The sequence below is a fragment of the Sycon ciliatum genome, chromosome 5 (genome assembly GCF_964019385.1).
Source record: "Sycon ciliatum chromosome 5, ocSycCili1.1, whole genome shotgun sequence".
In the NCBI taxonomy this organism is placed as follows: domain Eukaryota; kingdom Metazoa; phylum Porifera; class Calcarea; order Leucosolenida; family Sycettidae; genus Sycon; species Sycon ciliatum.
The window spans coordinates 5,587,375-5,612,788 of NC_088647.1; the positions used below are offsets into that span (position 1 = coordinate 5,587,375).

Consider the following 25,414-nt stretch of genomic DNA (forward strand, 5'->3'; position numbering starts at 1 on the left):
AAGTACTGGTTTTTCCTCCGTCTGACAAGGTTTGCTGCCGCCGTTCGAGCACGTTTGTACTGGTGGAATAATGCTATGTTAGCCCGGTCTCGCAGCCATCTTCGGTGCAGCCTGTTCTTTGCCATCGTTAGCTGGTAAGTGTCTCTGTTAAGCCATGGCCTTCTTCTGGAACGCTTCTTAACTGGGGTCATCGGGGCATGATGGTCCAGTACACGCATTATGCTAGCGTGCCAAGTGGACCACATATCGTCGACGCTCGCATGTGGAGGAAAAATGTGAAGGTCTGCTGCAAGCAGGTCAGCGCGGAGAGCTGCTATATCCACTCTGTGCAGCTGCCTAGTGAGGAGCGAACTCGCTGGCTGGCTTACTTCAGTAGCACAGCTGAGTGAAGCACTCACAGCAAAGTGATCGCTGATGTCACATGGTACGATGTTCCAGGATGTTAAGCTGGCATGGTTGACCAAGACTAGATCTAGTATGGTTCCACGCACACATTGGGGCAGAACACGAGTTGGTGCTGTCACAACGTTCTGCAGTCCATAGCTTCCACACATGTCATGCATGTGGCGCAATTGTGGGCCAGGAGAAACTGGGTCAGCATTTACATTGAAGTCGCCCATCATAGTGACCGATCCGGTGTTGTTGGTGGCTGCCTGTAAGACAGTCTCTAGTCTGGGCCAGAACGCAACTGTTTCACTTGGCGGCCGGTACACACACCCTAAGAGATGAGGCGCCCGGGCACCTTTAAGCTCGATCCAGGTGCACTCTACATCATCCGCCGTCAAATCCGGGCGAGGCTTCACGGGGAGGGTCGACCTGAAGTAGATACATGTTCCACCTCCTCTTCCACCGGCACGGTCCTGACGGGCAATACTGAAGTTTGGGATCCGGATTTCTCCATCAGACACTGTGCCATCAAGCCATGTTTCAGCAACACCGACTATGTCCCAGCACTGGTCCGCGATCAGCTGCTCCAGGGCGTCGACTTTGTGCCGAAGGCTACAAATGTTGATAAAGCCAAAGCGTACCCAGGAATTTGCTGGGGCGCCTTGATGGGACCGTGGTGTAAATGGTATGGCATTAGGGTTGAGATGTCTAGTGAAAAGACCCGGAATAGATGGGGCGGCATTAGGATTAGGTTCGAGTCCTGTTGGAGAATTAGGGTCACCCAGTGCTGCCATCATTCTTTATCACTGGTCGGATCTGTGGTGGAATGTTTACCATTGCTGCTGCCAAGATTGTGTTGTGATGCTGCATTCCCCTGATGTTGGTCACGGTCTTTAAACTGCCATGGTCTGGCGTACAGAGGTCTTGGCCAGAAGTTTGGGGAAACAACAAGCAAGAGGGCACTTGCTTCAACCATTAGTCGTGCTGACACCTTTCCATTTTCTGCTCTGTGCATGCTGCAGTCATGCACAGTGGTCTCTGCTCCAGCCTTGGCTGACCTTTGTTTCACGAAAGCTGCTAGACTCTCCTCAGTGCAGGACTCGCTCAGATTCCCAACGTACAACATGGCTTTCTTTGGCCTGGGTGGCTCCGCTGACACCAACTGCCAACTGTCATCTGCAATGACATCCAGGATGGCTTTACTTCTTCCGTCATTGCGCTTGGCCTGCTGGAGCTTGGAGCCTTTACGTGCTGCAGGGTGTGTAGCTTCCTGATCACTGCTTTCAGTGTCGTCAAAGGTCAAAGGTCACAGACGCTACGGTGTGCAGTTGTAGTACTCATACAGTTACTGGGGTCATTGGTGCCCGTAGCTGCACGGCCAGCTTTCCTGGCTGAGCGTCTACGGGATGTCTTGCTCGTACGCTGGCACTGGGCCTGGGGAGAGACACTCGCCGAAACAATGGCGGCTTCTTTCAGTGAAACAACATCCTCACTGAGTGCATTCACTTGCTTCGTCAACAGGTCGATCTTGTTCAGCAGGCGTGTCTCCCGGTCGGCCGACTGTGACACGAGGGAGGACAGTGTTGTGACTAGTTCTACGACAGAAGTCTCAATTCCTGGGAGGGAACTCAACAGTTTGATCTCCGACTCGGTCATCCCGCGAATGGCGGTTTTTCCAGATCGGGACATCTCGGCCCACTAAATGCTACTGCTAGGCTGCTACCTAATGAACTATCTATTACTAATTAACTATCCAGTACCTACCCTTCTCCAGACCGGCCTACTGCCGGCTGGCTACTGCAAAACCTGCGAAAAGAATATAAGCTTCACTAGCACCTTTGATTACACAAGAGTTAATCTAGCCAGAAGCAGTCCATGGTTTGCAGGCATGCATACTTCAAATAGAAAGTATATGAAGTTATGAACCCTGGAACCAACAAAGGTGGCAGGTACAACATTACACCTTCAAGCAGCCGAGCCAGTTGGCAACAGACCCAACACAATCAGGCATAAGTGTACCCACCAAAAGAGCTAGCTGGCACACCTCAGACCTCAGACATGCCCATCGCGGAAGCGATGATAGCGAACAGCTATGTTAGACATAGCAACTTGCTGGCACACACACACACACACACACACACACACACACACACACACACACACACACACACACACATACACACACACACACACACACACACACACACATACATACACACACACACACACACACACACACACACACACACATACATACACACACACACACACACACACACACACACACACACACACACACACACACACACACACTGTGAACACGTCAGGCAGTTCTAATTCTTGGGAGAGCTTCAAACTGAATTTATTACTAACATTGTACAAGGGGCAAATCTTTGTTCTTGTTGTGAACGGAGAAAGAAGACAACTAATGCGCAAGGCGCTTTCGCACAGAGAAGAGAGGAGCAGAAAAAACATTGAGGACGCAGCTTAAAGGTGAGTGCGTACGTCTGGAATAATCTATGCGTACGGAAGTACTGCATAGCATAAATCTGATGACGAGAAAACTGCATCAGTCAGCAAAAACAATAAACTCGCGGCCCAGCTTCGGTGTGGGAGCGCGGAAACAAACTGGGAATGAGAACACAAACTGTGATGTGTAGATTGGCTAGTACGCGTACTCTGAAGACTAGAGAAACTACAGTGCAAATAATCTCATGACGTTGAGCATCATGTCGACGTCGTGACACTCCCCAGCAAGAGGTGCAAAGAAAAGGAAATAATTCGTAACAAAGTGACATGGAAACAAAACACAATAAGTGCACATAACATACGCATGGGTGAAAGAGAGTAGAGCGTCACAGAGAAAAGTGAGAGAAAGAGCAAAGTTCAGATGTGAACTACTGTCTAGTTGTAGTTGATTCGACTAAACAAGTTCATTACTCTGATGATGAGCCAGGCCCGAAAATTTGGTGTTATGTTAATTTTAATTTTGGTTTGAATCGCAGTGAAGAGACCGTTTTTGGAGTTGAGAAGTGAAGTTTAAATGTGTAAGTGGCTGCGTTGGAGTTTGCAGACAATTAGAAAAGTTTAAACAAGTTTGCTGCCAATTAATTGACGAAGCGTCTGACGTTGCTTCTTAGCGGCAGCATGTTGTGGACGTCTACACGGAGCAACAAACTTCCCAGTGGCCGGAGATACTGGCGAAACCGTCGCTTTCTTCATCCTGTTGTCTTGCCCATAGCACCTGCTACCCTCGTCACTCAGCCTGCCCCACCAGTCCAGCGCAGGCAGCAAAGCCGTCAACCCACGTCTAGGCTGAATATTTCGAACACTCATGGCCAAACTTATGATTAGCTGCTTATGCGTATGTCTTTGCCTCTTGTTGAGTTCAGCTATGTTTGTATTTAGTTATTTCTGTCTTCTTTCTAGCTGATTTAGATGCCGGGTCTACCCAGCAGTATGCTTATCAACACATATGGCCACAAGCATAAACAAATTTAGTGCTGAATCTGGTGGCGTAAGGTATGGGGAGAAAGCTAGCGCGGGCCAAGGCGCCAGGAGAGACAACAGGCGAGTGGAAGTGCCAGGAGGGTGGCAGGCAACAGGCAGGTGTGAGCATGAAAGCGCGGACAGAGGCGACGGGGAGGCAGTGTACAGCAGACGGGTGGAGGTGCCAGGAGGAAGGCGGGCAACATGCCAGTGAGATCGCTAGGGGGTCTTCGGATGACGAGCAGGCGTGAAATTTGCGAGGCGGAACTTGTTCTCATGCCTGCATTTCAAGATCGTCTCAGACCGCTTGTTGAGCAGGAGCGTCGTCAGGATGTGGAATTTTTCCGTGGTACACACTAACATAGGTTGCATTTTTTTTTACTCGCATCTGTATGACCGGCTCTTCTCCCGCACCTTCTATGTGATGGTCCACGGCTTTCCTTCATTCTTCAGCTCCCATAAATGTTTAGCGAGCTTAATGCTGTTTTTGTACTTTTCATCACGCATGGAGGTGAGGTGGTTGGCGTGTCGGGCTTTGAAGGGTGTCTCTGAGAGACCGATGTAAATCTTGCTGGTAGATTCGGCAGTGGCCTCATACACTATTTCCTTGGTTTGGCACTCCCCATGCAGCGGACAGGACTCCTTGACTCTGCAGTTGCATGCTTTGGTTTGCTCTGGCTCTCGCAGGTTACTCTTGTTGTCGCTGCTGATTACCGCTCTCATGTTGGGCATGCAGCTGTAGCTCACTTTCAGAGCGTTACGATTGAAACTTTTCCGGAGCTTGGATGTTTTTGGGAAGTGCCTAGAGACAAGGCTCAGGAACCGATCAGCGACGTTTGTACTGACTTTCTTGGAGTAAGGGGGTTAAACCATATAACCTTACGGCTGCAGTTCTTCCTGCCCCTCTGCTCATGTGTCTCGGGCTGAAAGCTCAGCACTTCATTATATCCACTGGCCTTTAATGCGCTCTGGGACACGGGGGGCTGCGTGGTTGAATGCCTCCGCGTCGATTGATATAGTGGAAAGACGCTTGTTGACAGCAGCAGGGATGTTCTTGGTGATCCCAGGCGGGTGGTTGGACTGCTTGCTGATGTAGAGCGGGTTGTAATTCGGTTTTAGGAAGGGTTGAAATTTTCCTGTATCCAGGTTCATCGTTACATCCAAGAAATCCCCCACCTTCAAGTTCGCTTCGATGGTAATTCTTAGGTCGAAGCGCTTGAAGATTTCCATCAGCTTTTTCTGAGGCGGTCTGCAGCCTGTGGGCTGGTGTCCTTGAGAGCGGCTAGTCCATCGTCTCTATAGAGGCCGATAGCTGATGTATCGACATGGCTTGAGAGCTGGTTGAGAAAAAAGGCGCCCACAAGTTCGCACGTCTCGGTGTCATCGTAACTTCCCATTGTTACGTCGTACATGTCGCCCTTGTACTTCGTCCAGGGGGCGGCCATCATGGAAAAGCAGAGATTTTCGGGCGTGAAGGTACATTTCACGTGGCTTGATTGTGGTGAATTGCTCCACGAACGATAAAGCCTGACGGACGAGCTGCTCACCAATTGACAGGCAAAATTCTACCTCGTCAAAGCTTAGAAATGTGTGGCACAGTTTGTCGGGTATCTCTTTAAACCACTCGATCACTGACATGGTGTTCCTCCATAGGTTCACGGACAGTATCTTTCCAAAACACTGTCTTGAAGCAAATGAGTAGAACACCTACCATCACATGCTGCCTTCAAGCTGCCCAAGTGCAATGGTGATCATATGCAGTGAAATCGTTTTATATAGTGGACCATGATATTGTTAGCGCTGAATAAAGATGCGATGCATTTAGAAACAGTTGGTACGGAAAGTCTTTGGTGCTACTGGTCAATGACTCATTGTGAGCAAAGTGTCCAGTGCTACCCAGAGCAGCACTGAATGTTGGCCGAGCACTGACTTTTCTTACTGTATCCTACATGCATGTGCTGAGATGCATGTTGCCATAGTACCAGGGTTTCAATCTACATAATACAACGTCTGGTGTATGGACAGTGCAATCCGAACGGTTGAATACGACAGTGCCAGGTAGCTGTTAGGTAGCCCAGCGTCTGTCATTCACAGTGGTGCTGCATCGTATGCAATTTTACACCTGAGCCATAATGCGCACTTCAGGGGCGTAGCCAGGATTGTGGCTGAGGGGGGTGCTTACTGGAAGTGTGGGCGTGCGCCGGAAGGGCGCGAAAATGGGGGGGGTCCGGGGGCCCTCCCCCGGAAAAATTTTCGATATTGAGTGCCAAATCCTTCATTTTTGCATCTATTTCATTATTTTCCATTCCACCAATGATTCAATAAAAAGTCAGATAATCGTATGAAACGCACAGTACTTTGCTACAGAAGTTGGATGGTAAGAGATTGACAGGGTGTGGTTAGACCCAGAATATAATACAGACAATTGGCACTGGCACTGCTGCTACTGGTATCTGGTCTCTTCGACTTCCCTCGACTAAAATACTTCAAGATCGACATTTTCATAAGAATCCATTCGACTTGCGGATCACAAAACGACGTTGACACTTCTCTTTCACTTCTACCAAGTCTAGCTACACAAAGTGCGAGTCTATATACCGGTAGTTGTACAATGCGCAGTGCATCCGAAAACGACCAAACTCACATTCAAAGGCAAAGATCTACACACAACTATACTACCACGGTAGTACTAGTTCAAATTACAGTACCGGTAGTACTACATTGTACTAAAAATTAATAATTTAGCACTACTGCGCCTGTCACCGGCGAGAACATGACTGCATGTGCAGCCATGCATGCAGTCTCAAGTGCAACCTGCATGCGCTACTAGTACTAGTGTAATACAGTTGGCCGGGCCCCGTCGTGCAGCGCAGCGTCGTGTGGCGTCGATCTTGTCGACGTCGAGTCTCGATCGCGGGCGGGCGTAGATCCACAGCAGTACGAAAATGGTACCTGAAATTTTTGAGGGGGGTGCTTGGGCACCCAAAGCACCCCCCCTGGCTACGCCACTGCACTTCAGTGGCTCGCACTAGTAGATATATAGACACAACATTTTGATCAGGAGGCAATGTGGGAGGAATACTTCTTACCGTGTTGCAGTGCACACTCGGCCCAAGGATGGTTGTCCACAATGTCTTCAGTGTGAAGGTGGTGGAGGCCGGCTTGATGACCACCGCATTCGCACTGCTGAGTCGTAACACTCTCTCCACCAGGGAGTAGTAAAATTCCGGTTTTTTACTACTCCCAGCTGCTCTCCACCCGTGCAGTCTCCAGGCTTTCTGATCCTGCAGGCAAGCATTAGCAGCGAGATACTGATTGGCATTGGGATTGAGTCTGGGCATGCACATCGTCGATCTCAGTAAATCCTACTCCACACCCTAGCAAACCGAATGCCATGATTGTATTTTTTTAGTGTCTGCTACGAAGTTTCCAACTCACTTACCTACAATGGCTATAAATGTAACAAAAGGCACTTGTAGATCTACCGGCAGTCGTCACCGCATGCAGACTTCGGACACGATCGCGCGATCTGTTCACACTCGTGCCGTGACTTTACAGGAGCATTCGTCAGTTGGCGCTGGGCGAGGAAAGGGTAGAACTTCCACTCTGAAAATTCGCACAGAGGACGCTAAAATGTGGCGAACCTAGCAGAATATTTTCATTCAGCCTACGGTGCTCAGCTCAACTCAACTCAGGACAGCTGTGTGGATGTGACCTTATCAGGCTGTGTGGCTTCATTTGAAGCAGTAGACGGTCTGGGTTCTACACAGGAGGTTGGTTTACGTCGCACAGAGCAGAGATAGCTAGATTCATAACTATTCTGAGTACACTGAAACTAACGAAATTACCACAGACTCAGTGTAAAGAGGAACCTGAAATGCTGCATGTGTGTCGCGTCCGCGCCAAGCAAAGGCGTTCCTCAGTTGGACTACCGGTAGTACTAGTAGGATACTCACTGGATAGGTTTCCGCGCGCATGAGATCTTGACAAGAACATGCGCACGCAGTCTACACTACAGCTAGCTAGCTAGCCACCCAAGCAACGGTAAACCATGGTAAACAGCCGAGGCTACCATGGCTACAGGGTTTGTGCTGAAACTGTTTGCATTGCTTGTGCCTGGTGCCTAGTGGTGGCAGTTGTGCTGACTTGGAAGTTGAGGACAGGTTTCAGACTTTTTGCACAAGCTGCAGAGTGCAGGGGAATTTTTTGGTGTGCGTGCTACTGCGGAGGAGGACTACGATTCGCGCGTTTCGGTTCTTGTGCAAAGCAGCCAGGATCTCTGACAAGTGAGACTGACAGCAAGACTGACTCTGTGGAACACGTACACGTAAGTACATGCACATGGTTAGCAGCTACGTGTACATGTACAATGTACTGGATGCACCTACAAACAATAGTCAATACCACGAAATATGAATTCTGGGCCCAAGGGGGGGGGGGGGGGGGGGGCGGGTGCGGCTAACACACCGGATAATTCGGTACACCTAATATCCGATGATGCGGCTCTGTGCAGAAATGCCTGCATTGCCGTCTTGCCAGGATATGTTCCACAGACCACTGAATATATTTGCGAATAACAGTGCTGTGGCTATACAGCCTGCCTAGTCACGGCAAGGTGTTAGATGTACTAAACAAAAACAAGTACAAATACATATATAAGTACCATGATGTACAGGGGAAACACCAGCTGATACTAGTGCATGGCAGAATGGCACAGCCGTGAGGGCATATATCAGAACAGGTATTGCCCACGCCTGAATGCGTTCAAGTGCAGTAGAACGCCGGTTATCCGGATGTCAACTATCCGGATGATCGACTTTCCAGATTGCCTGGTCGGACTGGACAAAAACAAAATTAGTAGGTTTTTCGAGGTTTTTGCTGATTTCCCCACTCGGGGCACCATTCAAGAGATGCACGCGATGTATTGAGACAGGTTGGAGTCAACACGTATAACGATAGTGTCATTTTGAAGAGCTGACATGCGCCTAGTTCCTGGTGTGCTGCCGAAGAGAATGAAAAATGATGAGAACATGTGGGAATATGCATGTTTAGATAGATGTTTGACTGCTCCCATATCCGAATATTCTTCTCATCCGAACCTCCTGGAGACAGCCTGTGCCCCAAGGGGTGCGGATAATCGGCACACTACCGTATGTCACTTCAAACCGTGGCTTCAGCAACACAGGGAGGCTAGTATGTGATCACAACATCATCATCAGTTCAGATGGTCTGTATGCGGGAGCAGCTTAGCTGTGCTGGGGCGGCAATGTACTGGTAAGGTGTCGCTCTTTCCCTCTTTTTGGCACTCCATGCTTCATGCCCATAATAAAAAAAGTGAAGATTCCACTGTACTCAGTGCACGTAAGCAAATCTGCTGACTCACTGCTAGGACATCTGATTCAAACACATCTATGAAAGGAGAAGCTCCAAAAGGGGTCATGGCATGGATGTGGTGACGTACTCTTAGCCGTCCAGTTCACGGCTTTGCTCTGATCTGGAAATGTCCATGCCATTAGTAGTTTCTGCACCAAGTAATCACTCTCAACACAAGCCCGGAGAGGGGCATGTAGTATCAACAAATACAGCCCACACACATGCACCCTGGTTTGTTGTTCGTCGGCGTTGTTCTCATTTCAACAGCAATGTAACATGAAGTACATCCAGTGCAGTACAGTACAGTACACATCCAGTGGTGCATTGTCTACATAGCATTGTCCCAAAGTGCCTTTCCAGTGGCCACCACTGCACAGTCGACAGCCCCCCCACCCCCGGGCCCTGCATACACACACATGCATGTGAATACATACTCGTACATACACGGTCAAACCTCGTTAGGACGAACTTCAAGGGACCGAACACAAGTTTGTTTGTCTTATCGGGAGTTCTTCTTATCCAGATCTGACAAAAAAATTGATATGCATATCATATGGATTGTATTTATGTGAAGGTGCATGCTGTGGCAAATGTAAAACATTTTTTTCATAACATAACCCAGCAACAGGTAACTACAATGTGTAAGGTATTCATGACAGCATTACATCCGCCTTGTAACATGTTTTGTCACTATAAGAAGCCTCGACTATCGGGAAAAACTACAGCCAGCGTACCCACGGGGACGAAAGTTCGTACCACACGCTGATTTTGTTCTAATCATGCTTGAAATTAGTTCGTCTTCATGAAAGTTCGCCGTACAGAGTTCGCCGTAAACGAATAATTTTGACTTGATATGATGTCTGGCCAACCATAGGGTTGGCTCTAGTTCATACTTAGGGAAAGTTCGCCTTATCAGTGTTCGCCCTAACGAAGTTTGACTGTACTGTATGCCGTACACTCTCCCAAAACTATGTAAGTTACGTCTCGGTCTGGCTTGTGGCGCTGCATGCATACAAACTACTCTACAAATTAACTAGTGCTGAGTCGGGTAGCATTTTCTCCGGGTTTCGGGTTCGGGTACTTTTCCACGGGTAGTACGGGTATCCGATCGTGTAATGTTTCCGTGGTAACACCACAATGCACCCCTTCCCGTACACACTGGGTAGACATGCAGAGTATTACAAAAATTTTGTACACGTGCATTGTAGACTACATGTCATTATGACGTCATCTGCGACTTCAGGTTTTCAGGTACTACAATTCTGTACCCGACTACCCGAGGTCCTCACCCGGAGTCACGGGTAGCACTGATACCCGGCTACCCGTGCTGCTGCATACCCCTAAAATAATAATTAACATTCCTGATATGCCATCCAAGCAACACTGTATTCTGAGCCGGTTTCACACCTGTCTGCATAGTGTGTGCTAAATGTTACCGTGCATGTAATTGTAATAGAGAGGTTAAGCTGCACGTTATTTTTGACGCGACGGAAAGTTCCACTCGCGTTATTTGGCTCGCACGTTGGAAACATGTGAGAGAGCCACCTCTCACTTCGAAATTTGGAGTTCCACGCTGATGACCCATTTAATGTGCAATTGCATGTCACATCAAAAAAATGTACACAGCTTTAATAACCTCTCTAATAATGCTTAGTACCTGATTGCTCCCGATGTCTGCTGTTTTAGAATCATCCATGGAAGATAAAGAACCATGCTTTGGGGAAGAATCCTGGTGGTGACGGAGAGATGTGAAGTGGAGACTCAAGTCATACCGTCACAACAACATCACAAAGAAGCCAGCTGGTCCTACCAATGTTGTTCTGAAGTAAGTGATACATTCACTGGTACTAGTAGTCTGGTATGCACTCAAAGTACCAAATGTCCTGCCTTTGAAACAAGTATCTCAATCATTGTCTTTTGTATTTAAATGCCGTTTACTCCAGGCCCACGGGTACACACACGTGCATGTGCACACACATATTCATGCGCACAAACATGCTAATGCTCCTACGCATACGCCTGCATGTACAACGACGTACCCATACGGACGCATTCATAAGCCATTGACATTCTGGGGTTGGGGTTGCCATGACTTATCGTTGAGCGAGAGAGCTTGAAAGCTCAGTGCCGTGGCTATCCTGTTTTTGCCTAGATTACCATGTATGTTGTTCAAACTGATAGAGACGTCTTTGCAATACAAAAAGATGTCCCCCATAATCGTGTTGCAAAGTCATTTCTATCAGTTTGAATAACGCGCATGATAACGTTAAAGGGGAAGTTAAGGCAAAAATTAAAATTTCACCAGTTGTAGTCTTCGGGGTGCTGAGTCGAATGGTCTTGGTCCAAGAAGGCTGAGACGCTCCCTTCCTACTTGAATCCCAATCGAACTCGCGCACTTCCACCGAAACTGGGTGACTGCGCCCTACTAGATGGGGATTTGTATGCAAACTGTCACTAAAAGCGCCATTTCGTTCTTATAAAAGCACGGATGACCGCGATTGGCCCATATGTTGTAGTCTTTTGGACGCTGAGTCGACTGGTTTTGGTCGAAAAGACTGCGATGCAGCGTTCCTCCTTTATTCCCAATCGAACATGGTTGAACAAGTGGTCACGTGCTCCTGGGTGCCCAAATCACCTGGTCACCACGCCAGCAGGCGACAACTTTCACACCAAGGTTCAACTCGAGTGACAGGACTGCACCCAAAAAAGGTCCAACAGGCTAGTAAGTTTTACCCTGCAGGCACGGTGACCAGGTGACTGGTGTACGCAGGAGCACGTGACCGCTTGTTCAACCATGTTCGATTGGGAATAAAGGAGGAACGCTGCATCGCAGCCTTTTCGGACCAAAACCAGTCGACTCAGCGAGTTCGATTGGGATTCAAGTAGGAAGGGAGCGTCTCAGCTTTCTCGGACCAAGACCATTCGACTCAGCACCCCGAAGACTACAACTGGTGAAATTCTAATTTTTGCCTTACCTTCCCCTTTAATCTAGGCCAAAACAGGATAGCGACAGCACTGAGCTTTCAACTTTCAAGCTCTCTCGTTTCACGTTATGGTGTTAGATTGGATTGGAGCCTGTGGGCACTTGAAAACCAAAAAAAGACTCTTAATCCCAGGCAGGCCCAGACATGCACATTCCACCAAGTGGTCATTTCACGTTATGGTCCTAATTTTGTTTCTTTTCTTTTTTCCACACATAACAATGCATTCGAATCCGCACTATCGCCCTGCATGCACTCCTCCATACACTTCTCATACAAATACATTCTAGCAAAAGTTGATCTGAGCTCAACTATTTCACGTACGGGAAATGAAGTATGAATCGGCCTTTACGTTACGATCCTGCTGTTGAGAGCCCTATTTCAATATGTGGCCAGCTGTCTTTTACGGTACGGTACGAGACATATACGTGACAGTGCCAGGCACATCACATGATTCGTGCCGGCCCTATGGAACACACATACACATTCAAGTGCTGTGGAGCCTGGCTAGCACCAGACACTACTAAAGTAACGTCTTTTGCGTAGCTTCAGGAATATGCTCAACGCAGTTAGTAATCTATAAAATAGTATGTGATGATAGGCTGGTTACACTGTGACGACGCGAGAGAAAACAGTTGCGCTATGATATCATCACATCCAATTGTCAGCGATTCACACTGCCCACCAGGGCAGACGCACAAATTGCCCACTGAGAGCTAGCCCGCAGCTGTCCACCTTGGGCCAATCACATGAGCGGCCACAGAGGCCAACATCCAGCCCATTGTGGGCTGAGTGATCCTGCCAACCGTGGGCCGCTAGCATACTCTCACTGCCCACTAAGGGCGCACAAATGTCCAACGCGGCCAGCAACCTGCCCGAGGAGGGCGTATGAACGGCTGCCGAGGCCAGCAACCTGCCCACCGAGGGCTGAAGCAAACTTCCCCACAAGGGATAAAGTGTACAGCTCTCCGAGGGCTGAATCATACTGCCTATTCAGCCAATGAACAGCTCCCAAGGACAACAACCTGCCAGCCAAAGGCTAAAGCATATTACCCACTGTGGCCGGTCGCCTACTGCCAAGTGAGGGCAAACAAACGACCACCGAGGCCAAGAACTCGCCCCGCTTAGGGCTCACACAGCTGCCTGGCATGAGGCGTCACACTACACACACATATACAAGTACAGCATGAGTACATGTATAACTATGTAGAATGTTTGTCAAGTACTTACATGTACATGAATAAAGGATTTGACCCGGTTCGGGGATCAGGCCGTGTCTCGGAAAATGAATAGGCGACGACAGAAAGAAAACAGGGCAGCATATGACCCTGGAAATCAACCGGCAACTCAACGGGCAATATAGCCTAGCAAATAGCTTGGATTTGATTGCAGGGAAAATGCAACAGCAAACTCGGAATTCTTAGAACATCAACTACCAACTTCAGTATGATCACGTGCATAGACTGAGGAGACAAGTAAAATATTAGTTCAAAACGCTCAAGTACTCGCACGAGTGTACCGTGCCGATGAGTTCAAAACTATGTACACTATCATTCCACTGTGCCTGGGGAGCAATGTGCAGCACAGAACATGCAACAAAGCCAGCGTACAAAGAGCCCGCTTGAATCCGGCAAAACCACACGGAGCTGACATCTCGATAACCAGCATCCTGGTGCTTGTGTCCACTGCCTTCTACCTGTCAACACAGCTATTCCGTGTATTCTGCCTCACTGCAACAAGACAAAAGTCGTATAGGGAAGCACACAAATTCAAATCAATCAAAGCAATCGTCTTCATCCCCAATCTGATGGATACCACGGCTCTTCCTGAGATGTGCACAGAGGCGCTGCTGTTTGTAGAGGAGCAGCAGCAAGATCTGAATGAATTCAGTCCCCCCCCCCCCCCCCACTGTGAGGTACATTGTAGTTACCGGTATCCAGTTTGTGCTACAGGGCTGAGGGTGGTGTACATTTGCAGGTCACAGTTTTGTTTACGTTCATTACGAGTGCGAAGGCTGTTACAGACGGGTGTCTCAGTTTCTTCATTCATTCTGATGAAACCTGGTCAAGTGACTATCTTTGGGTTTCAGCAGCCTCCTGACCTGTTACACCACTATTATTCTTAGACACCAAATCTTAGTCAACTGTGCATGGATGAACGGCCTGGTTTGAATTAGAGACCACCTGCAGTGTTGGTCCAGGCTTCATCTGTATGCGCATCATACAGTGTTGCTCACTGCACAGTCCCTTCAACCATGAATGGGGTACTGCAGTTACGTTTGGAAAGTATAGACCTGTGGTTTCTAAAAACTGTTAGGCCAGCAGCATCTGTACCACATTAAGCCTGTGACCACTTTGGGCCTGAAATTTCTGAAATAAATCGGGCTTTTCACTCACAGACAGTTCTGTACATGTGGTAAGAGGTCTACCAGAACAATCACAATCCACGTAATCAACGCATGCGCGACACTCAGTTGACAACCACTCACACACACCAACGGAAGCAGGGATTCTCATCCTCTGACAATGTGTACTCTTGCATGCACTACATACCATATACACTGTTTGTCATACATCACACCATGCTCACGCGTACACTGGACCATGTGAGATATCAGGCATCAGACCAAACCAGGTGAGAACCACATATGACAATGTGTCCAAATGATAAGCGAGCTGAACTTTCATAACACATGTGTACCACACAACATGAAGTTTTCAAGCTCTACGCACTGAAGATGGATACTTACAGGAGAGCTGTGCGGATCAGGTTGCGATTCTCCGGAGCACTGTCCTCCAACTGTGCACACAACTCATCAATGGTCAGCTCTTGTTTCTTCTTAATCAGATAGAGGATGATACAGAATACGCTAGTGACTCCATGTCCACTGCCAGTGATCGTTCTTTGGTTCATTTCATGGAACTGATCAAGGACATTTCGATAGTTATTCTTCAGATTCTTGTCCACCAGTTTGACTGCAACCTTGCCCAGCTTTCCTGCAGCAATCAACGATAAAATACTCGACCCGTCATCAATGCTCCACAGACTCGGTCCTAAAAGATAATTATTTCTACACGGTCAGTGGTGACAGTGAGGACACCCTTCGACCCCTCCCCTCCAGGAAATGTTCCACATCCTTAGTAAACCTCACTCCAAGGAACACTTGCTCACGATGCAAATGCAAGAAAAAGTGTTGAGTGGGGAGTCCATAACTTGTGCCCCCCCCCCCCCCCCCCGGAATAGGATCATTGACTCTTGATTTTTACTGCTCGTTGCGCCAGAGGCTGAAATATTGGTTTTTACTTGTTCTTTCCAATATGCCCTGTTGAACCTGGTTCATGCATGCCCTATTTGAAGTCAGTCTCTCTGAACCCGTCTGGTAGAGGTCAAGCACAAACAAACTACGGATGAACAAACCTCTTGCATTGTCATCCAGCAATGGTTCAAGAGCAGCTGTGAAGTCCTCCCAATCATCAATGTTTCCAAGATGCTTGCAGCTGCAGAGGTTGACCATAGAGGGATGGAACAATACGTAAAGTAGAGACGAGAAACGACAGGGAGAGGTGGTAGTATAGAGGGGAAGAGAAACAACAGGGAGAGGTGGTAGTATAGAGGGGAAGAGAAACAACAGGGAGAGGAGGTAGTATGGAGGGGAAAAGAAACAACAGGGAGAGGTGGTAGTATGGAGGGGAAGAGAAAACACGGAAGAACACTGAAGAGAATGTGAAAGCAATTATCCCAGGGCAATCTTCTCCCAACTATATTTACTAAAACAAAAGAAGTTATGCAGCACGGTATTGGATGTTTCTACAGGGTAAAAACTGTGTGAGTGTTTGTGTGTGTGTGTGTGTGTGTGTGTGTGTGTGTGTGTGTGTGTGTGTGTGTGTGTGTGTGTGTGCGTGTGCGTGTGCGTGTGTGTGTGTGTGCTGGCCAGAAGAAAGCCACTTCAATCAGCTGTATGGTGTAGACCAGGCTAAAATCGGTGGCTGTCAATTCATCAGCCTTGCAACCTGTTGAATGGTGTAATCCCAGCACAAGTTGCCATGTTTAACATAGAAGTTTTGGGTGCTTCTACAGTGTAAAAACTGTATGTGTGTGTGGTGTGTGTGTGCACGCGCGCGCGCACGTGTCCGTACACATTTCTCTCCTCAAGACTAAGTGCACGACTTATACACAGTAGACAGTCAAAGGCGATTCACACGATGCGCATTCTCACGTTTGAGAGCCTGTTACCATGGAAATTTGCCTGCAAACAGCCAGATTTGCCTGCAAGAATCCAAATATGCATGCGAGCTCTTTGCTCGTAAACACTCTTTATCCAGGAACCAAAAACTCCTGAAAGTTACACGCAGCGGTGAAAGCGCGGGGAAGCACATGTGGCAAATTCTCTTTTGTAAACTTCACGCCTAGACAATGGTACTTTAGTACACATCGTGTACGACTCCCTGGTCGCACATCGAAATCCTCACCCATCCCCATTGTCACCAACGTCCTTGCAGGTACTACTTGTGCAAACTCCGAATTGCCCAATGTGGATCAAACGCTTGGGTTTGTCTATCATACTGGTCAGATCCTGTGCAGATTCTCCTGTCATGTGAATCGCCTTTAACTACATGTACTTGCACTGTGTGAGTATTGTACTTGCACTACCTGTCCTGTTCTGTCGAGCCACTGCCACAAGGGTCACGTTGGCCCCAGAGGGACAACGGAGAGAGAACAGGAGAACGCCGTCCCACGGCGTCCGGGACACAAACAACGAGAGGTCGCCAGGATTCAGGTCACCTACGACTGTCACCACGAGACTTACGTATGACCGGGGGAGAACCTGAGCAGCGGTGTCTATTCCTGCCCTGGACCGAACGGAAGCAGCGGCCGCAGGACGCACAGTGCACGCCACAATACGGCTCCACTGCGGCTGGGGACCGAGCCACACATTTGTAACGGGCAAAGCCACCACGGCTCAAGAACCAACGGCCGCAGCGATCACACGGACATGCTCCGCGCTGTTCATTCACCGGCTTTGCGCGCTCTGCAGTGCACTTGTGCCTGGCACGATCCTGGGGGCGCGAGAAAGACCTCTTGCAGACAGAGCAGTTGACAGCAGCAGCAGCCGCATCCCTAAGGATGCTGTGCGAAGAAGATGCATCAGCGTCTTTCGAGGTGTATGCTGACCTCCATCCGGCGCGAGACTCCCGTGCAGTTGCATACCAGCTACCATATACATCACAGGACTTGAGGTCGGACACTGCACAGTCCTTCCAGTGGCGCCGAGGACCAGGGGCCGGGCGACAAGCAAGCATGGTACCGAAAAGGACCTACCGCGGCATCCTCTCCGACTCCATACGGACCACACTGCCCAACCACTCTAACCGGCGGTTCGCAACCTTCATATTGAGAGGCTTGGGATCACCCCACAGTTCCAACATTTGTACGTTGGAAATGTGATCCCCCCAGCACTGTGAACGTGATACGCCAAGAATCGACCTCACACATCTCATGTGAAACACTTGCACTACACAAACATATGCATATGCACTACAATACTCAACCAGAGTAAACTCACCCGATAGTGGAACGGGATGCACTTGAAGTACTGCAAAACTGGACCGGCATCCACACTGGGCTGTGACTCCAGAGGACATTGTGGAACTTCTCCATCCACCAGCTCTGCAAAGTGATGGCATGATGTCCGTGGACAGGACTTCTTCTTATGACGTTGACAAGGACGTTGGTTGATGGGACACTTGCACCGCACTGCTCGGCTAGTACTGACATGCCGAAGACTGAATTTCTTCAGATCTTCTAGCTGCTCCTCCACATACAGCAGTGCCTCCGTACACATCTCAGGAAGATCAGCTGGATGAGCTTCTGATCCCAACCTTCCAATGGTAGAGATAGACGAGTCTTCAGCAGATATGGAGATTCGAATGCCGTGGTTGAAGTACTCCAGAACAAGCCAATAGTGTCCATAACATCTCAGCCGAGCAGCAGACTGGTAGAGAAGTGGCTCATGACGTGGTCGATACTTCTGCATGCACCTTACCACGGCACACCAGAACAGTGTCTGTGGCAAGTAGTTGCAACTTCCTGTGTACAGGTAGATGGTTGGTGCAGACTCCTCCAATAGCAAAGCAGCGCTGTCTTCAGGCATCCGGCTTACAAGGGCTGGGACGTAGAACTTGCGTGACTCTTCCTCTCGGTCAGGGATCTTCATACTGGTCTTTGTGTTGTACATGAGACCAGATTGCTCCATCAGCTCATACAGATAGTCACGTTGCTCTTCTGTCTTGGTGTACATTGCAGTTTGCTTGCTGTGTTGTTGCCAGCGGTGAATAATCAGACGCTCCAGCAAGACTCCCTTGCTTGTCAGCAGATCGTAGAGCTTGCGAAGACGTTTGCCCTGCTCAATCTTCGGCTCGGGACAAAAGAGTAGTGATGCGATTCTCAGCAGCCATTCCACATCGATGACTTTGGATGACAGGATTCGGTTCTCTGGGTAGTAGAGAATATGGCCAAGGTGATGTTGGTACTTCAACATGGCCTCCACATCAACAGACTGAGAGTGACTGTTCCCAGCATCACCACCACACACCGTGCTAGCAAGGCGGTAGATTTGCTCAATTGTTAGCCATGGGCATTTGAATTTCTTTGCTACTTCCTTTGTACCAATGGTGAATGGCAGCCAGCGAATGGGGATGGGCTGTTTGAACTGCGGTTCCAATTTCTCAATGAAATCCTGTCGTAGACGAATGATGGTTTCATCTGGATCCCTGCTGCCAGCAACAGTGTTGTCAACAAACACTACATCATCAAGATTGAAACCATACGCTCTTTCCTCAGCATTGGTGCAGATGTATTTCTTCATCTTGTCAAGCGATTGCTGGCGAGTTTTGCGCGGAAGCTTGTCGATGTGCGTGCCAATAGCGTAAACTGGTACGTCTGGGTCATCACCGATAACATGATGAATTGTGTTCAACCAGCTTTCCATGATGTCAAAGTTGGTGGAACCTTGACTGTTGTCTAGCCGGTACTCTTCACCATCTCTGCAAAGTGTTGGCTCGGCTACTTTTTCCATCGGCTTGGAGGCATCGAAGACGACTGCATAAGCACAGCGCCTTGAAGACAGAACCATATGTTGAAGTGCTGAGAACAAGCGCTGTCCTGCAAAGTCCCATATGTCCAAGAACACCAGTTCACGCAAGTCCTTGATGTTGTACTCACTGACGTCGGTATACTTGAGATCAGCAATGAACTGATCAACCCGCATTGCTGCATATGATAACTCCTCTTCAAGCCTCTTTGGATCGGGTGACGAATATGGTGATTCGGGTGTTGGACAGCTGCTCTCTGCTTCATGTATTTCAAGTGCCTTTTCTCTGACGTCAGTGGTGTTGGATCTGACGTTGTGGCTTGAATAGTGGAAACGTCTCCAGTAGCAGAAACAGGGATAGATGTATCATTTCCAATGGCAACTGTCGTTGTTTCCGGAGTCGCGTAAGCTTTAGCATCTGGAGATGTATCCGCAATCACACCAGCTTCATTAGGAATATTGGTAGTTGAAGCAACTTTCGCCTTATCCACACTTGGAGAATCGGCTGTGATGGCTGTAGCTGCCTTCACATTGCCACCAGCAGTTGCATCATGCCTTGTGTCGTTAGTTACCATTCCTGTACACCCGTTATCCTCAACCAAATGAACATCTGTTGTACTGCTACTTGGTGCGGATGGCTGAATGGTTATTTGCTGCAGGCCATCCTCCGCCGCTGGGCTCTCTATCATAGGCAAGGCACTTTGTTCAGTGACTGCATGTGGCCGGGCTAGGCGCTCTTCAGTTGTCTTTCCTTCTACTGCTTTGTTGAGTGATATTAGCAACATTAGCAGATGTTGCATTTTCTGATCGGCTTCCTTGCGCCAAACAAATGTGCCGCCTCTCTGTCCAATAGTGCAGACAGCTGTTTGTAGCTCCACACCGATGGTGCTGTCGCTTTTCTTTTCGAATGGCTCATCCACAAGTGATCTCTCCACGCTGCTTTTGCCTGAACGGCCAGGCCCGCATAGAAGAAGCCTCGCATGAGGGATTATTTGCTGTCCTTCTGACAAAGCCAGTTGATAAGCCTGTTCATCCTCTGCGTTCCAACCTAGGCCAACATTGTATTAAAACAGAACAAGGTGGGAACAACCCAATCAGCGACAACAACACACCTCAGTTCATCAGCCGCTCAACATTTATTGTCATCACCATGACACGGTTGTGAGAAGGTGCTTGCTGTCGACGAGGTTGGTGATGTCCCGTCTCGGCCATGGTTACAGTTCATTCAGAAAAAAATGAACTTCTAGCTTTTGGCCATAAATGGGTCAAACGTTGAGTTTTTTTAGAACTTTTTTCTGCAATCCCATATGGAATCCTCTTCCAATTATGTTTCTGAAGTTTTTTTGTCCAAAAAGCAAGCCATAGCAAGAATAGGATTTCGGCCAGGTTTTGCCCCAAAAGCACTGAATTGGGAAAAACCATCAAAATCCAGGCCGTTTGACCCCGCCTGCAACAGTGCATTCTGCGGTTCGAACCCCAGTTCAGGCACCCTTTTTGGACCCTTTTTCAAATTTCAAAGTTCGCAGCACTGCACTGTGTACGATGAAATCACGAAAAATCGCCAAATACGGGAGCTCGCCAGAGCCAGGACCCATCTTTTTATGAATGGACTGTAGGCCTTCACCACCTCAGAACACCCCGCTGTCAACCAATCACCATTGTTATCTATCAAACAAGGGTTACATAATGCTATATACAGTGCGAGTACATGCGTGTAGCTAGCTGACCGCCCTAGCTCTGGGCGGACTCGGGTGCGCAAGTCGCATCAAGGACCTGGGTGCATGGATTAGTGGTCACGGCTGAACTATGGTTGGGGAAATTTAGGGGCTTTGTTCGAACCCCCCCCCCCCTGATACAGTCAGGAAGTTGGCTAACACCCTCTCTCTTTGTATTGGCCGGTGTTCTCACTGTGCTATGAGATGCTGTAATAAATAAATAAATAAGTGCAACAACTAGGCACAAACCCGACAGGGTATGAGGACTCGTACTGAGACATTCGACGACTTGAAACCTAGCTCCAACACATCGCCGAAGCGCTAAACCAACAGCCTTCCAACTCGGAAGATTCTCGGTCAAGGAGAGACCGAAGAGGGGAAGATAAGCGTGGCAAGAATGAGTACTTGCCAAGTTCCACAGAAACAAGGTCTCTCCTTAACCTAGAAGTTAGAACCTTCCGAGTTGGAAGGCTGTTGGTAAGCGCTTCGGAGATGTGTTGTAGCTAGGTGTCAGGTTATCGAATTTCTCACTCAGTACTCTGTCAGTTGTGCGCCTAGTTGTTGCGCTTCCTGACCTTTCTACATTTTGTTATTGGCTCAACATCCGATTTTCAAATTTTATGAATGTGATCAATACTGGAAACCGAAACTCACCTGCAATTCCGCTTTTCTTTGTTTCCTTCTTTGAAGTCGTTGTATTCTTCTGTCCAGTCACACTACCTGAAATGGCATTGGAATATAGACGTATTCGACAATGCATGTATGGAGTAAAGTTCATTTCAAAAGCATTGCATTGGTATTCACAATCTGCAGATGCTCTGAATTAAAAATTCTTTAATGCGATTATTGTAATGTTGAAAAAAAATTCAACATCACAATATAGAATTTTTAATGCAACGCATGCGCAGATTGTGAATAGCAATTGAATAGAGCGGTTGTCAGTAGACAAACCCCCTATTCTTATCTCTCTTTTTTTGGTACAGAGGCAATAGTCTTAGGTTCTGCGAAAGTGCTCAATACCTGATTCAGGCAGCGCGGTGTACACAAAGGCACACAATGAAAACCTTGGCAAATTCCGCTGTGACTCATTTTTTGTTAGTATTCTTACTCCTTCAATCCCAAACAACCAGAGCCCTGAATCAGCTGATGCACAGAAACTAAACCCGCCAAGTCCGTTTCAAGCGCGCTCGGTAAACGGCACATGCTAGATGCATGGCATACATGTAACACAATGTACTACTATCATGAATGTCTGGGGTGGCCAATGAATGCATGTGTTAGTTCCTGGCTAAACGCAGTCCCCTCGCACTCGTAGAACACAGGGTTTTATAGTATTGAATATGAAAGAAGTAACTTAGACAAGAGAGTAGACAAGAGTGAGAAGACTGGAGAACCACTGAAGGATGCGCTCTTCTGTACTTGATGGGATCTCATTGCTGTGGTTAAGGAGCGGGAAATACGAATAGTGAGTATTGTACTTCGAAGTACTGTCTTAGGATAAAATACACTTGTTACAATTTTTCACTGCAACCGTGACAACCTATTTCAGACTTGTACACTCTGCTACGGATGCTTACTGAGAGCCTTAGCGCTGGCATGTTAGCTAGGTAGGATTATGATGTACATGTATGCATGCCCAGGTTTTCTACCCAGAGCAGGTAACGGGAATCATGTAAGTGTGACATCCTGAGAGCTCAGGTCACCGTGCACATTCCATCTACAAAATTGATGCTGTAACCTGCAGAGTATGAACGACTGTCAACTAAGCAACTTTTCTCGTCAACCCACCATCCAACGTCAGGCAGGATGGCAACAGTGCCCGCGCACAATTCTAAAGCTGCACATACAATTTTTTTTGTTAGACCACCGAATATCCCACTAGTAACGAAGCTTTGACTGAACCTCCGGCACATGTATATCCATTTCATTCCGAGAAAAAGCATAGTCTAATAGCTGGCACTGATGCTCTAATTCGGTTGTGTACATGGGTACCAACACTGGTACTAACCTGATGGAAGCTGAGAATTGACACAGACCGCAATGTAGAGGTCACGTGTAGAGTGTGTTCCAATACCGGTAAGGCGGGCAGTATCTCTGAAATGCTGCGGAATGAAGTCGGCTAGTTCTGAACTCCAAGTAATCAGATTCATGAACAGTGCACACTGTGCATGGCCACTAGATAACACATCGTCTACCATTGCCTTTATTGCTGATCTTGCTGGAAAGCAATCATCCGATGTACACTCTGCTATTGCTGATGATACTGTTGCCATTGTCCTAGCATTAATTCCATTGTATGATTGCAGCATTGATACCTCAATCATTAATGTAAATGGCGATGCTTTTGACAGAGAATGGCAAATGATGTCCACATTGTTCTTGAGTGCTTCGCGAAAGAACTCTGCACAGGAAGGTTACGAATGCATAACATTGAAAATGAAAAATCTCTTCGTTAAAATCCTGACCCACAAATAATTAGCTGGGAGCAGTACTCTAAGACAGATGGTCAGTGTCCAGATGTGATACTTTGTACAGGCTATTAGGCAAAGAGTACGGGTTTCCAAGAACAGCTAAGGATATCGCAATCCCAAACTTGGATTTACAATCCAACTGCCTTTGTCCTACTTTGTGGGCTCAGCATAACTATGCAATTATTCCCGTAGCTATGCAAAAGACGTTACTTCAGTAACGTCTGGCGCTAGCCAGGGTCCACACAGCTTTAATTCCGTGTGTTTGTGTGTTTGTGCCGTTGGAATGCCTGGCGCTATCCCGTACCTGTCCCGTACCTTACCATCAAAGACAGCTGGCCGCAATATTCAAATAGGGCTTTCAAATGCAAGATCATAACATGAAGCAACTTGGAAGAATGAGTATGTATGCGGAGTGTATCGGGGGAATGCATGCAGGGCGATAGTGCGGGTTCGAATCCCAGGTTATGTCTTGAAAAAAAAAGAGAAATGAAAAATTTATAACATCCCTATGCTTTTTTGCCTAGGTCATCAAGGTGGTAGATGGTGTCGTATTACCCTTGAATGCAAAGAGAAAGTTTATTTCTTTCGCTCAGGGCACTACGCTATGCTTTTTTTGTCTAGCTCATCATGCATGTTATTTGTACAGATGGAAACTTTTTGCAATACAATGATGTAGCCGATCAGTTCGTTGTGGTACGGTTGGGCATTGAAGCTAATATGGTTGACGTAAAACACTATAGCCAATCAATGGAAAAAAACATTTCAAACCAGGTCTAATAACATACATGATGAGCTAGGCAAAAAAGCATAGCGTAGGGCCCTGAGCTTCCAAGCTCTCTCGTCAGCCATTAAGCTGTGGCGATTGAAACTATTTAAGCCATGGACACTAGTCACAAGAGTGTAAGAGTCTCTCAACTGCTAACCTACTCAACACACCTATCGGATTGTCCATCCGGTGAAGCAAAAAGAGAAGGGAAAAAGAATCCCGGCATTTTGTTGGTCATAGATCTCACAGTGTACATGTAAGTCTACCCACTGTTGAAATTTGTAATTCTGCAAATGATGAGATAAGTATAACAACTGTCGAAGAGCCTTACCACAAGGAGCAGTATCTTGTTTTGCCGCCTCTAAGGCCTTCCAGATACTGGATAACATTGATGAAATTTGATTCTTATCTGTTCCACATCGGGATAAGGTATCAAGAAACTTTGCAGCACCTTTGTTGCCACTTGACAGTAACCAGGGTAATATGAATGTGCAAGTCCAAACGCCTGTAGAATCCTGTCTAAAAACGGTGAGGGCTGGAGGAAGATTATCAACACCTGCCAGCAGATCTCTTACTGCCCAGTGTGGTAGTCTGACATTGTTGCACAAGTCTGACCAAACCGGTCTGGCAACATAATACCAGAAATCGACCGGCATGTCACCGGCAGTGCTAGTGTTACTGCAGACACTTGACTGGTGTGATGGTCACAGTACTCCCTATACATCAGGGAAGACAAAATACACACAGGTACACACACATACATACACACACACACACACACACACACACACACACACATACACACACACATACATACATACATACATACATACATACATACACACACATACACACACACACACACACACACACACACACACACACACACACACACACACACACATACACACACGTCCACATACACACACATTGTTGTGGAACCCTCGTCCCCCGACGCACAGCTACTCTCACCCGACAACAACTCTCAATAGTACAGTTTATACATGATATTGGAAAAGGAGAGATTAGCAAAATGGACACAAGCAATGCAAATTCGAACTAACCAGAAGAAGGAACAACGAAACAAACTCAGCTGCAGTCGTACTTGTGCCAGCCACCGCAACACACGGGATAGCATGCTA

At 47.7% G+C, this 25,414-nt stretch overlaps 2 protein-coding genes across 2 annotated transcripts in view; both read right to left on the bottom strand.

The window, feature by feature from the left end:
- Positions 1-25,414, bottom strand: part of LOC135817315 (uncharacterized) — a 42,391-nt gene that overhangs the window by 14,309 nt on the left and 2,668 nt on the right. Inside the window, exons 3-4 of the mRNA XM_065330475.1 lie at positions 24,604-24,988; positions 23,044-23,436 (exon numbers count right to left, since the gene is read on the bottom strand). Of these exons, the coding sequence (XP_065186547.1) occupies positions 23,044-23,436; positions 24,604-24,928 (718 nt within the window). The 5' untranslated portion in view covers positions 24,929-24,988. The remainder of the gene's footprint in view (positions 1-23,043; positions 23,437-24,603; positions 24,989-25,414) is intronic.
- Positions 13,411-19,637, bottom strand: LOC135817320 (uncharacterized). The gene is made up of 4 exons (XM_065330483.1): positions 17,794-19,637; positions 15,648-15,727; positions 14,980-15,226; positions 13,411-13,960 (listed from the first exon to the last, which is right to left on the bottom strand). The coding sequence occupies exons 1-2, from the start codon at positions 19,495-19,497 to the stop codon at positions 15,704-15,706; spliced, it is 1,728 nt and encodes a 575-aa protein (XP_065186555.1). The 5' UTR covers positions 19,498-19,637; the 3' UTR covers positions 13,411-13,960; positions 14,980-15,226; positions 15,648-15,703.

Bases quoted from the DNA above. Each gene is read 5' to 3' on its own strand.
- LOC135817320 (XM_065330483.1), bottom strand. From the start codon at position 19,497: ATGCGGGTTGATCAGTTCATTGCTGATCTCAAGTATACCGACGTCAGT. The intron at 15,728-17,793 runs GTGAGTTTACTC...CAACCTCTGCAG, and splicing joins GCATCCCGTTCCACTATCGG to CTGCAAGCATCTTGGAAACA.